Source organism: Hemitrygon akajei, chromosome 5, assembly GCF_048418815.1.
Source record: "Hemitrygon akajei chromosome 5, sHemAka1.3, whole genome shotgun sequence".
NCBI classification, from domain to species: Eukaryota; Metazoa; Chordata; class Chondrichthyes; order Myliobatiformes; family Dasyatidae; genus Hemitrygon; species Hemitrygon akajei.
Window position 1 is genome coordinate 188,306,706 of NC_133128.1, and position 13,987 is coordinate 188,320,692.

The 13,987-nt window shown below is 40.0% G+C and overlaps 1 protein-coding gene across 1 annotated transcript in view; it reads right to left on the reverse strand.

Moving 5' to 3' along the window:
* The window catches only part of itgb5 (integrin, beta 5), a 139,085-nt gene that overhangs the window by 58,706 nt on the left and 66,392 nt on the right, over positions 1-13,987 (reverse strand). Inside the window, exons 9-10 of the mRNA XM_073047518.1 lie at positions 12,538-12,672; positions 812-1,241 (exon numbers count right to left, since the gene is read on the reverse strand). Of these exons, the coding sequence (XP_072903619.1) occupies positions 812-1,241; positions 12,538-12,672 (565 nt within the window). The remainder of the gene's footprint in view (positions 1-811; positions 1,242-12,537; positions 12,673-13,987) is intronic.

A 13,987-nucleotide genomic window follows, 5' to 3' on the forward strand; every position in this document is an offset into this window, starting at 1 on the left:
GACCATTTCTCACCCCTTACAAACCAAACTTTTTCCACTTTCGAGAACTGAATGAACCTCCAACGAATGCTCCTTATGGAGCAAAAAAAAATCAAAGAATAAAGGATTATGAGGGGAGATTGAGGCAGTGCTGAATATTAAATTCACATTTCTGAGACTCAATAAAGCAAAATGGAGAATGGCTTCCAATAAAATCTTATGCCACCAGTGCATAGGTGATATACAGAAAATGAGACAAGCCAATAGTAATGACAGTGTTGTTTCAAAGCCAAACCTTTTACTTCTATTTTAAACTCCCAAAGACAGTAAAAACCCTGAATCAGAATGAAAATCATTGTAAAAACAAGGACATATTGCTACTGAATCAGAAATGCTGGCAACGTGCCATCTAGTCATTAAGTGCACACCTAACACAAAATGAAAACAGCACTCACTGGTTCAAATGGACTGTTTACCCATGACCAAATTCTTCACCTCACGACTCCACCCAAACCACCATTTAGCTTTTTACCAGATTAATCCTGCTGATTTGCATAAACAAAGATTCTAACTGAAGTGGAACTACTCTAAAAGTTCAGGAATTTACCAAGGCTTTGTAATGGCCTTTTGTAAATGCAAATGCACATTGTGCCTGTAGATACACTTTGCTGAATTGAGATTCCTTTAAAATAATCATATTAATCCTTTACGTCTTGACTTAGAAAACTCCCACTTACTAAGAGCTTGCCTTCACCTAAACGATAATTTTTCTTTATAAACAAAAAGCTTAAGCAATGAAAAATGGAACTAGACAAGGAAAATCCAAACTTACCTGAACATAGAATGCCCTTGTGCCTTGCACATGAGAAGTCATCGCATTCACAGAATGTCCCATAAATCCTTCCAAACTCACTTTCATAGCAGACACATTGGTTGCAAATGCATTCACCTCTGCCGCTGCAGACTGGCTTTTCCTCTGCTTCACGACAGAACATCTGGAATACATTACTTGTTTCTCCATCTTGACATTCACAGTTGGCTCCCAAAAAGCCTGGGTCACATGTACAGATCCCACACTCATAAGTTCCATTACCACTGCACTTGGAACTATTGGCTTGCATCTCACTTGTACACTCACAGTTACAAATGTAACCAACAGTTACACTGAGTAAATCTTTGAAACCAACTGGTTTAATTGTAAAAGTATTTCTTGTCCTGGATTCTGGGCAGCTCTTGGCCTCCAGAGAGACATCAAAGGATACCTGAATAGAAATGAGAACACAAGAACATGAGAGATAGGAACAGAGCAGGCTATTCAGCCCAGTGAGTTTACACAGGTATTCAGAAGAGAACAGGAGACCTTCTTACTCCATCCTCCTGCTGTACAAAATTAATCTCTATACCCAGCATCTAACGCATGGTTCTCAACCTGGAGTCCATAGATCCCATGCTTAATGGTATTGGTCCATGGCATTAAAAAGGTTGGGAAACCCTAAATACGCTCAAGACTGTGGAGATGACAGTGGACTTCCGGAGGAGCCCCCCAATACTCCCCCCACTCACTATACTCAAAAGTATTGTGTCTGCTGTGGAGACCTTCAGATTTCTGGGTGTCACAATCTCCCAGGACCTGAAGTGGACACCCAACGTGGACACTCTTATCAAAAAGGCTCAGCAGAGGTTGTATTTCCTACGTCAACTCAGGAAGTACAACCTGCCTCAGGAGCTGCTGATTCAATTCTATTCAGGAATAATCCAGTCTGTTCTCTGTTCGTCCATCTTTGTCTGGTTTGGATCAGCTACCAAACAAGACGAGAATAGACTCCAAAGAACCGTCAGGGCTGCGGAAAGGATTATTGATGTGAAGCTGCCCTCGACCCAGGACTTATATGCATCTAGAGTCAGGAAGCGAGCAAGCAGCATTATTGTAGACCCATCACACCCTGGACATCACCTGTTCCAACTCCTTCCTTCTGGTAGGCGCTTTAGATCACTGTATGCCAGGACAAATGGGTACAAGAACAGTTTCTTTCCGTATGCCATCAGTCTTATGAACACTTGAATTTTAGTCTATTATAAATCAAGTCCACCTGTACGTTCAATGAGGGGGACCTCATTGTATATAGTTTATGATTATTTGCACTATTGTTTTTGTTTGCTTTTAATTCTGTACAGAGAGAGCTCAGGGAAACCGGCATCAAATTCCCTGTATGTGTCCTCATACTTGGCGATAATAAAGGATTCTGATTCTGATTCTGTTCTAAAGGCTTCTAGGATAAGTTAGGAAATTGCACTGATCAAAGAAATGTGTCTTCTTTTCAGCTCCCTATTCTGGTTTTTTAGTTGCACACCTTTTTGCTGATTGTGCTATCTATGCTCACTTTCTTTTATATTCATCCTTCTGTGTTGGGAGAAGTTGGCTCTGATGTGTGTTTTTTGAGCGTTGGGTGTTTGATGTTTTCTTTGAACAGGTTCCATGGTGTTTCCTTGTTCCGTGGCTGTCCGTGGGAAGACGAATCTCAGGGCTATATACTTCTATACATACATACATACATAGACAATAAATGTACTTTGATTATCTTCACAAACATTGTTCCACCTTGTAACTAGATTTTGTAGGCAGGTAAATTATGTTCCTACACCCACATGTTAGCCCTGAAGAAATTCATTTTTAAAAAAAAAAGGATTACCTATTATTCCTCTTGAATTCAGATACAGCATCTGGACTTTGAAAAAAATAGTCACTGTTCCATCACCATCATTAGGTCTATATCTTGGTACTCTCTACCAATTTACATTTTGAGTGTACCTTCACCACAATGACTGCACAGGTTCAGGATAATATAACACCAAGACCATAAGACACAAGAATAGGCCTGTTGGCACAGTGTCTGCCCTGCCATTTAATCATGGCTGATTTATGTAGAATATAGCACATTAAACAGGTCCTTTAGTCTAGTGGTCCCCAACCACTGGGCCACGGACCAATACCGGGCCGCGAGGAAACGATATGATTTGGCGATATTTGGCTGCACCTTTCCTCATTCCCTGTCACGCCCACTATTGAACCTGAACGCATGCGAGGTCATTACGCACGCAAAGCCACTACCCATGCGAGGTCATCAGTCGCCTAAACCCTCGCGCCAGGGATCACTGGTTGGCCTTGGGTAGCTGGCCGCCTTACGCGGCCGGTGAGAAGTGCCGTTGCTACTGGCCTGGAGCGCGGACAGATGGGCGCCGCCTCTAAACCTGTTTAGTGCACCGAATGTTTGTGGGGAACCCGGTGCTAAAATATTCGCAGATGACCTAATTCGGGCTCAGGGTTCCGTAAGCAGCAGAGCAGTTACCTTGCTGCAATCTACTGAAAGTCATCCCTTGTGCCAAACCTTTGTCAGCTGATAGATCCTACCTACCTACAAGGGGGGTGGGCACGCGCTCTGTCGTACTCCTTGCTCTGTCAGTCGCTCTCTCTGGACTGCGACCGCCGCTACCCCAGCACGGAGACCTCCGGCCCTTACCTTGTCCTCTCACTGGTGTGTTGCAATGATTTTATATGTTCATGCGAGGAAAATATGCACTGTGTGTTTAATATCCAAACGTTACTTAAAATGTTATGATGCTATTGACTTATAAGTGAGTTATAATTGACTTATCACTATGTTCATGCGAGGAAAATATGCGCTGTGTGCTTAATATTAAATTTGTTAGATAATCCCTTTTAGAAACAAAATTGAGTGTATTAGCCACTTATAAGTGATTTATAGTTGACTTATCACCTATATTCCGGTCGTGATTAACACCCCCCCAACCCCCATCGGCCAGTCAGCAAGAATATTGTCAATATTAAACAGGTCCGCAGTGCAAAAAGGTTGGTGACCCCTGCTTTAGTCCACAAAGTTGTGCTGAACCAATTAAATTAGTAATCAAATAGTCAACTAAACTAACCTCTTCTGCCTACACAATGTCCATATCCTTCCATTTTCTACACATTCTAAATGTACCTTTAAAGTCTATGTTTCTGGCTCTACCACCATCCCAGGCAGTGCATTCCAGGCACCCACAACTCTATCAGAAGCTTGCCCCTCATATCTCCTTTGAAATTAACTCCTCTCACCTCAAATGCATGCCCTCTGATATTATACATTTCAACCCTTGGCATAAAAACCATTATCTATCTACTCTAATCTCTGTCTCTCATCATCTCAAACCTCAGCCACTGCCGCTAGAGAGGACGTGCAGGTATTGGCCGAGGCCCTAGCAATCTCTTCTCTTACCACTCTCACTAGCCTGGGGTATATCCCATCAGACCCTGGGGACGTATCCACCTTAACGCTCTTTAAGAGACCCAACACAGCCTCTTCCTTTGCTTTAAAATGCGCTGCACTGATCTCCCTATCCTCCACATCCTTGTTTGGTAAATACTTATGTAAAGTTTTCATTAAGGACCTCACCCATATCCTCCACATCGAAGCAAATGTTTCCCCTTTTATCTGTCAGTGGTCTTACCCTCTCTCTAGTGATCCTCTTGAAATTGATGTATGTATAGAATGCCTTAAGATTCTCTTTAATCCTACTTGCCAAGGACTCTTCATGGATTTATTTTCACTCCCAACCCAATTCTCCTGCCTTCTCCCTGTAACCTTTGATGCCCTTACTAACCAAGAACCTCTGCTTTAAATATACTCAATAACTTGGCCTGGACAATGATTTTTCACAGATTCGCCTCCCTCAGGTTAGAGAAACTCTGTTTTATCTCTTCTATTCTGAGGCTGACCCTCTGATCCTGGACCCTCCTGCTATTGGAAACATCCTCTCCGTGTTCACTCAATCTAAGCTTTCAATAGTTAGGTTTCAGTGAGATCCATCCCCTCCCTCATTCCCTCATTTTTCTAAATAGGCCCAGAGCCATCAAACACTCCTCATATGTTAACCATTTCTTTCCCAGGATCTTTCGTATAAACCTCCTCTGTACCACTTCAGATGCCAGCACATCTTTTTTAAAAAAAGACAAGGGGCTCAAATCTGCTCATAATACTGCAAATCAAAGCCTCAGCATTATATCCTGGCTTTAATATTCCAGTCCTCTGGAAATGAATGCTAACATTGCATTTGCCTTCCTTACTAGCACTCAAACTGCAAGGTAACCTCCTAAGTCCCTTTGCAACTCAGATTCCACCTGCCATGTCTTTGGCCATTCTCCTCATCTGTCCAAGTATTTCTACAGACTTCCTGCTTCTTCAACATTACATGCTCCTCCTATCTTTATATCATCCGCAAATGTGGCTACAAAGCCAGTAATGCTATCATCCATATAATGTGAAAAGTAGTGGACCCAATACTGACATATGTGGGACACCACTAGTCACTGGCCACTAACCAGAAAAGACCCCTTTATTCCCAATCCTTGCCTTCTGCCAGTTGGCCAACCTTCTGATCAAGCTACTACCATTCCTGTAGTATCACAGGCTCTTATCTTGTTAAGCAGCCTCATGTGTGACACCTTGTCAAAACCTTTTTGAAAATACAAGTAAACAACATCCAGTGACTCCCCATTGTCTATCCCGGCTGTCATTTTCTCAAAAAAATTCCAATAGATTTGTCAGGCAAGATTTCCCCTTAAGGAAACCATGCTGACTTCAAATTTTTATCAAATGCCTCCAAGTAGACCAAAACCTCATCCTTTGCAATAGCATTTAGAAATGAGTAATTATGTTTGCTACACACAAATTGCTGGAGGAACTCAGCAGGCCAGGCAGCATCTATGGAAATGAATAGAGTCGACGTCTCGGGCCGAGGTCCTTCAGCAAGATTCAAGATTGTTTAATGTCATTTCCGGTACATAAGTGTAAAGGATAAAGAAATTGTTACTCCTGATCCTATATAGCACAAAAAATACAAAGAATTCAATAATAAAACACAATAAATATAAATACATGAGATAGTTTATATACATAGATTGCTTGAATGTCCACAAAGTGACACTAGGCACAGAAGTGTCTGTACATAAGGTGACTGACAGGAAATGATAAAGTAGTGGTGGCTGGGTTGTGGAGGGGTGGTTTAGTGGGTGGAGGTGTTGATCAGCCTTACCGCTTGGGTTTTTTAAAGTCTGGTGCTCCAGGTGTGGATGCCGCATAATTTCCTCCCTGATGGGAGTGGAACAAACAATCCATGGGCAGGGTGGGTGGGATCCATCATGATATTGCTGGCCTTTTTCCGGCACCCTTCTGTATGTATGTCTTTGATGGTAGGTAGTCTGGTGCTGGTGATGCATTGGGCAGTTTTGATTACCTGTTGTAGAGCCTTGCTGTCAACTGCAGTGCAATTTCCGTACTGGGTAGTGATACAGCTTGTTAGGATGCGCTCTACTGCACACAAGTAGAATGATGTGAGTATAGATGTGCATAGTCCTATTTTCATCAGATAGACTGGCAGCTAAATTCTCCTTCTTACCCATCCTTGGGTCAACCAGATCCTCCTGAATATATATTTTATTCAGAGCCTGTAAGCAGGGTGTTAAGCTGGTCACTAAAAATGGCAGGGTCATTCTTTAAGTACATTAGTCAAGATTGAATGATATCATCAGACTCCAATCATAAACTTCATTCTGAGCAGAGAAGTCTTCTAATGATTCACTAAATGAAGATGGATAAATTTAGACATTAAGAAATACTAAGGGTTAATAGTATTAAAATATCTGAAATATTCTCATCCTTTATTTTACATTTCAATATTGATTAGGTTAGCATCGAACTTTTAAAAATATTTATATTAGCAAATGGTATGCATTTATTCATAACTAAGGGTTAACAAGTTTAGATTTACTAAATGTTTTAAGCTTAGGATTTTAAGATGTGTTTCCAAATATATTTTAGCATGACCGTCCTGCCATTATTTTTATCCAAGCTCTGTTCATTTGGATAGCAACCAATCAATTTATTGTACAGCCTTAAGCATCATTGTACTAAATCCTTTCTGACATTAGTGCTGAATACGTAGCCAACCGAGAAAGAATTTTGATCTGTAGCAAGACTACAGGCTCCAGTTACTGAATGCCTTTGTTAGTTTATTAACTAGCTGGAGGGTGAACTAAGAAAGGTCAACATTTCTAGCACACAACTTCTTTAGTTACTGTTCGAAAGATTTGCTGAGTATACCCACAGGAAAATGAATCTCAAGGTTGTATATGGTGACATTTGAGTAATTTGACAATAAATTTACTTTGAACTTGGAAGACCATGAAACTTCTATTTTGCAAAATCCATCTGTCCATATAGCGTGCCACTATTTCTCTCTGAAGTCCTCATACAAGTTACTTTCCTGACATACCCTTAGGCATCTGACTCTGCTGCAGAAATAGCAAGCAGTTCCAGTCATAAATAAGTTCTTTGTAACTGTGACTGGGGGCTGTCTACCTCCAACAACAGCAGAACTCATCCTTAATCATGATATTCTACTCTAATAATTCTGTCCCATGGTCCAGTTCAGTAGGAATGCAATCATTTGTTTAACTCTTATTTATCCCCAGCTTTTTAGGTAAGCCCTGAAAATTGAGGGTGAATTTCTCCCACTCTGGTTTTGTGGGTTGACGTGGCTAATGCAACAAATGTGCAAATAACAGATGTTTTCACACGTGGAGAATGTGTTAACCACTGATACAGATAAATGGGTGGCCTAGGAGATGTTCAACTCTTTCCATCTCTTTTGCAGGAACTCCGTCTTCTCCTGTTTGGTTGTTTGTTTGTTATGAGCCATGTTGTATGATGTGGGTGATCATGGTCTTTCCATGTCCTTGGCAAATTCTTTCCTCAGAAGCAGTTTGCAATTGCCTTCTTCTGGGCAGTGTTTCAACACTATCCCAAGTGCTCCTTCTCTACTTGAAGCTTGTCAATTTAATAAGGACCAAAGGATTTCCATTCATGAATGCTATTCCCATCTACACTGTTGCATCACCTCCATTTCAGTGTTTATCTACTTGGAAAACACTGAAGTCTGATGTAAAGTTCTACTCCCAACACAATATATATTTGGACAAGGCAAGCAAAATAAATTCAAACCTACATTGTTTCAAATTCCTCCCACATCCAGATTTTACAGAAAAGGACGAAGTAGGATACCAACCCACTCTCAGGATGCAATTTCCTCATTTATAATTTTAATGAGGCTGCATGTCTCGGATTTTTTTCGCTTTTCTAGACTTCATGGCAGATGGCCAAAATACTTTCTCTTTTGGGATATTAGCATCAAAAGGGAGGTGAGGACTGCCATAAGGAAAATCTGCACTTCTGCAGTACTGGCAGTGAGCTCGTAACTCAGGATTGCTCCCTTATGGCTCACCAATCAACCTTGTTACTCTGCCAGCATTTGTAACCCCACTTACATTCCACCACTCCATTATTTTGCAAGTTACTGGTTGAAAGCTGATCATGACTGGATGCATCATGTCACACTTTGTCCTACTCATGGTATACAGGACTCACTTAACTACTACAAGGTCATATAGTAATACAGCATGGAAGCATGGAAATCCCTATAAAGGACTGCAAGAACACCCAAAAGGACCATAGGGGTCTCCCTACCATCCATCAGGGACATTTATCAGGAGCGCTGCGTTTCCAGGGCCCTTAGTATTACAAAGGATCCCACTCATCCATCCAGCATCCTCTTTGTCTTTCTAGCATCAGGCAGGAGACTCTGATGCATAAAGACAATAACGGTCAGGATGGGAATCATCTTCTTCCCTCAGGCCATAAGGCTTCTGAACTCCCTGCCGCATCACATTCGAAGCGTCACTGGTTCATTTGTTTGGGACCTGACAATATTTAATTAATGCACTTCACTTTGTTTATTTATGTGTAATTCATTTGAAGGTTTAATTCTTACTTTCCTAAGTTATCATGTGTTATGTCTACCACTGAGTTTTACACCCTGGTCCAGAGAACCATTGTCTCATTTGCCAGTATACATGTATATAGTTAAATGACAAAAAACCTGACTTGATTTGATTTATCAGGATCAGAATCAGGTTTATATCACAGACGTATGTCGTGAGATTTGTTAGTTTTGCAGCAGCAGTACAATGCAATATATAATAATAGAGAGAAAAATATATATAAAGGTCCAACTCTGGTTTGACTTCACACTCAAACAACACCTCACACTTCTCTAGATTAATTGCTATTTTGCCTTGCCTTGGGCCAGTTACCGAGTTGATCAAATCCCTTTTAACTTTTGATTACCCTCTTCAATATGTATGAATTTACTGATCTAAAAACTTACTAATCATGCTTTCGATATTCTCATATGTAAATGACAAAACCTGTTGTATATAGTATGTTGCATATATAGATTGTTCAAAGTGTAGCAGCAAGAATCTTAACCAAAGAAAATCTGAACCTTTATCAGCAGTTCTGGCATCATTACACTGGCTGCCTGTGTCCTTTAGGATCAATTTTTAAATGCTTAATCGTATTTAAGCGTCTGAATAATCCAGCTCCTCTGCATGTTTCGGAGAATCTCTAATCGTGATCTTAGATCTGCGAACACTGGTTTGCTTTGAGCCAAACGTATAAGAACTGGTGATGTGACCCTTTGCCCTTATGCACCAAAACTCTGGAATACTTTCCTGACTGAGATTTGTCAGGCTAACACTGTGGAATGTTTCAAAACATTTCTAAAAACCTACTTTGTAAATTTGGCCTACATATAGGATTACTTAATACCTGCTGAAGTTGATTAAATTTGTATAATTTGGTATAACCGATTACATTTTATTCTGTATAACGTTTGTCTTTACTTACAGTACTATGCAAAAGTCTTAACGCACATGTAAAAAAATCTGTAAAGCAAAGATATTTTCAAAAATAATGAAATGAAGTTTATAAATATCAAAAAATGACTGTAAAGAGCAGTAAACAATAAAAAAAACCTAGATAAAGTCAATATTTGGTGTGACCACCTTTTGCCATTAAAACTGCATCAATTCTTTTAGGTACACTATCATGTAATTTTATAAGAAAATCGGCTGGTAGGTTGTCCAAGCGTCTTGGAGAACTTGCCAGAGTTCTGCAGAATTTGACTGTCTCACTTGCTTCTGTCTTTCCAGGTAATCCCAGATAGCCTCAATGATGTTAAGATGAGGGCTTGTAGAGACCATACCATTTGAAACCATATAAAAAAATCTAAGGTGCCCAAGACTTTTGCACAGAACTGTTCGATTTTTAATTTTGTCTCATATTTTTATGACTATTGATTTATTCTTACAACCTATATAAAGCACTTCAAGCCTGCATCTTAATGTATGAAAGGTGCTATATAAATATAATGATTATACATACATTGAACTTTTGAACCAACAATGGGCCCAGCACAAATCACTGTCGCAGGCCTCCAGTCCATAAAATAACCTTCCACCATCACTCTCTGCTTCCCACCATCAAGCCAATCGTGTGCGCACTTAGCTGGCTGTCCTTGGATTCCATGCGATCTACCGATCTAGACTAGCTTTCCATGCGGGAACTTGACAAAGGCCTTGCTAAAGTCCATATACACAATGTCTACCACCCTGCCCTCATCAATCCTCTTGGGGAGCTCTTCAAAAAGTTTTCCAACAGGTCTGTGAGACATAATGTTAGTGTTGTAACTCTAGTGAAAAAGTTTACTGAAAACAGCCAATTTGGAAGAACTCTTCAGCATTATAGCCATGATAGTGTCATGGTGTACAGATTGTTCTGTGCCCAGTGAACTCATTTCTGAACATAACAGCAGAAGACCAATATCTGGGATGATAGGGATCTCAGATGGAGGATATGACAGATGCTTGGCACTTTAGGGTGAAGATTAATTTGAACCAAAGCCTTGTTTGATCCTTCTTTCATTGAAGACTACTAATCCAGATGGTTGTGAGATGCCTATATTTTAAGATTCCAGTGTCTTCAGCTTTTTTTAAAAAAAAAACATTTACGGTAATATTCTGACTAATTATACCTTCCAGTCATTCAAATACACATGGATATACTCACTGGCCACGTTATTAGACACATCTGTACAACTGCACGTTAATACAGATATCTAATCAGCCAATTATATGGCAGCAATTCAATGCATAAAAGCATGTAGTCATGGTCAACAGATTCAGTTATTGTTCAGAACAAATGTCAGAACAAGGAAGAAATATGATCTTTGATTGTGGAATGATTGTTGGTGCCAGACAGGGTGGTTTGAGTATTTCAGAAACTGCTGATCTCCTGGGATTTTCAAGCACAACAGTCTCGAGCATTGACAAAGAATGGCATGCAAAACCAAAAAGAAAATCCAGTGAGCAGCAGTTCCAAGAGTGAAAATGCCTTGTTAATGATAGAGGTAGAAAGAGAAAGGCTAAAATGGTTCAAGATGACAGGAAGGAAACAGTAACGCAAATAAACACGCATTACAACAGTGGTGTGCAGAAAAGCATCTCCAGACACACAACACATTGAACCTTGAAGTCGATGGGTTACAGCAGTAGAAGACCACAAATATAGACTCAATGGCCACTTTATTAGGTACAGCAGTTATCTAATAAAAGTGACTACTGACTGTATGTGCCCTGATGAGCTTGCCTCTAGGAACGGTAATAGTGAACATAAATAACTACAGCCCTTGCCAGCTGGACAAAGGTGAAAGGCCAATAAAGGAGAATTGTTTGTCAAAAGGCAGGTAGAGTACACTTACCAATTCTTTGTCTCAAAACACAGGAGATCATAAGTAACACAATCACCAAAAATCTTAGTAACACTATGCGTAAACCATTTAAAAAAACCCAACTAAGACTTATAAACTAATGCAGATGCTTGGTTCTTGCTTTAAGCAGGAAGTATCACTGACCAGAAAGAAACATGTTGAGATCAACTGAATTCACAATTTAAGGAAATAGTTTTAAAAATGCATAATGGATAACTTCCTGTATCAACAGGAGCAGTTCATCAACAGACACAATAAAGACTAGCAAGTGACAGGTAATATTTTAAAATTTTTCACAATATTTTTCAATTTGAATAAATATTAAAAGAGTTATTCCTGGTAACTTCAGTGCACTATGAAGCATGTCTGGAGACAGCTGATGCAAATATGGGAAGAGTCAGTTCGCATTCATTAGAATTTGTAAATATGAGTTACCTAGATTTTCAATTCCATTTCAATGCAATCTACTCTTAACTTGCATCCATTTAATGAATTGAAAATGAGGAAATATTTCTGCAATACCAGTTACTGGCGTTTAATCTGACCTATTGGTTTAAATTATTATGAGCAGAGTTATGAATTGGAAGTCAGAAACTGGTGCACAATGATTCTGTTGACAGCACAGCTCCATTTTACAACACAAAACTGAAGTAACTACAAGAGCCTTCATTTCTCTTACTGCAACATGATCTTCTGGAGGGACAATCTGGACAACACATGCTATTCTGTGAGAGGAAAAAGGCTGTGCAAATTCACTGCACATTTTAAAATCAACTTAAAAGATAAAGCAATGTAATTCGTCTTTCATCCAAATGTAACTAAATCCTGGCCACTTACTGTATCGCCAATTTTGAGCTCACCACATTTTCGAACTCCAGGACGTGAAACACCATCTTGACAGATAGCTGTGAGGGACAGGTCAAGGTCCTCTGGCTTATCCCATACCGTCAGCTCAACCTTTGATCGGATACTCTGGATTAAGAAAACACATTCTTTAATACGAACGCAACAAAAAGTACTCAAAGCAATAGGTACAACATTTCCAGTTTAACATAGCAGTAACTGCAAATTAAAATCCAGTTCAGTTTTTCGGGCCTTCCTTGCTCCCTGTCTTGCTGTATCTCTGCTTCTGCCTTTTACCTGACCAGTGCTGCAATACGCCTCATAAATGACATTCCCTAACCCCAGTCCTATGTATCACTAAGAGGAATATGCAGTCCTTGATTGCTCCCTATCTCACTTTTAAATCCTCCAATTTGGCAGACATCTCTTTACAGTTGGTCCTCCTTATCCGTGGGGGATTGGTTCCAGGACCCTCCATGGATACCAAAAAACACGGATGCTCAAGTCGGTGGACTTTAGGACCTGGCGGAGCTTGGGACCTGCCGCTCGCAGTGTTTCTGTTCCGGAAAACGATCAGGATTGAAAATAAAGTGGAAACAATAAAGCGATCGGAAAGAGGTAAAACGACATCAGTCATTAGAAAAGCGTTAGGCTACAGTCAGAAAGATTAATTTAAAGGATAAAGTGAGAATAATGGACCATGCGAAGGCCTTGCCCCAATGAAAGCTACAATTATTACTAAGAAACACAGTGGCTTAATTATTGAACTACATAGGTTTTTAAAGTGTTTTATATGCATAGAAAGGTAAAATATATACAATATACTAAGACAAACGTTTGACTAACTGACACTAAATAATACCGGATGTACCTGTTCCGACTTAGAGAACTTCCGTTTTTTTTCGATATTCGATCCGTGGTAACCTATGTACATCCTCCTGTATACTTTAAATCATCTCTAGATTACTTATAATACCTAATACAATGTAGATGCTATGTAAATAGTTGTTATACTGTATTGTTTAGGGAATAATGGCAAGAAAAGAAGTCTGTACATGCTCAAACAACGAGTGCTGGAGAGAGAACTTCCGGATTTTCCCAATCAGCGGTTGGTTGAATCCGCGCATGCAGAACCCGCGGATAAGGAGGGCTGACTGTACCTGCAAGTGGCCTCTCCCAATCAAAAACACAAGAGATTCTGCAGATGCTGGAAAACCAGAGACACACAAAATGTTGGAGGAACTCAGCAGGTCAGGCAGCATCCAGGAAGAGGAATAAAGAGTTGATGTGCCCCAATCAACCTCTGCCTGTCAAAACTTTAATTTGTAGATCAGTCCTAACATTTTTCAGATCAGAACTATTTTAAAACTAGAAGAATTATAGCCAGCAGTCCCAAGCTGATATGCTGTAGCTTGCCCTGCCTTATTTCCAACAGAGATTTGAG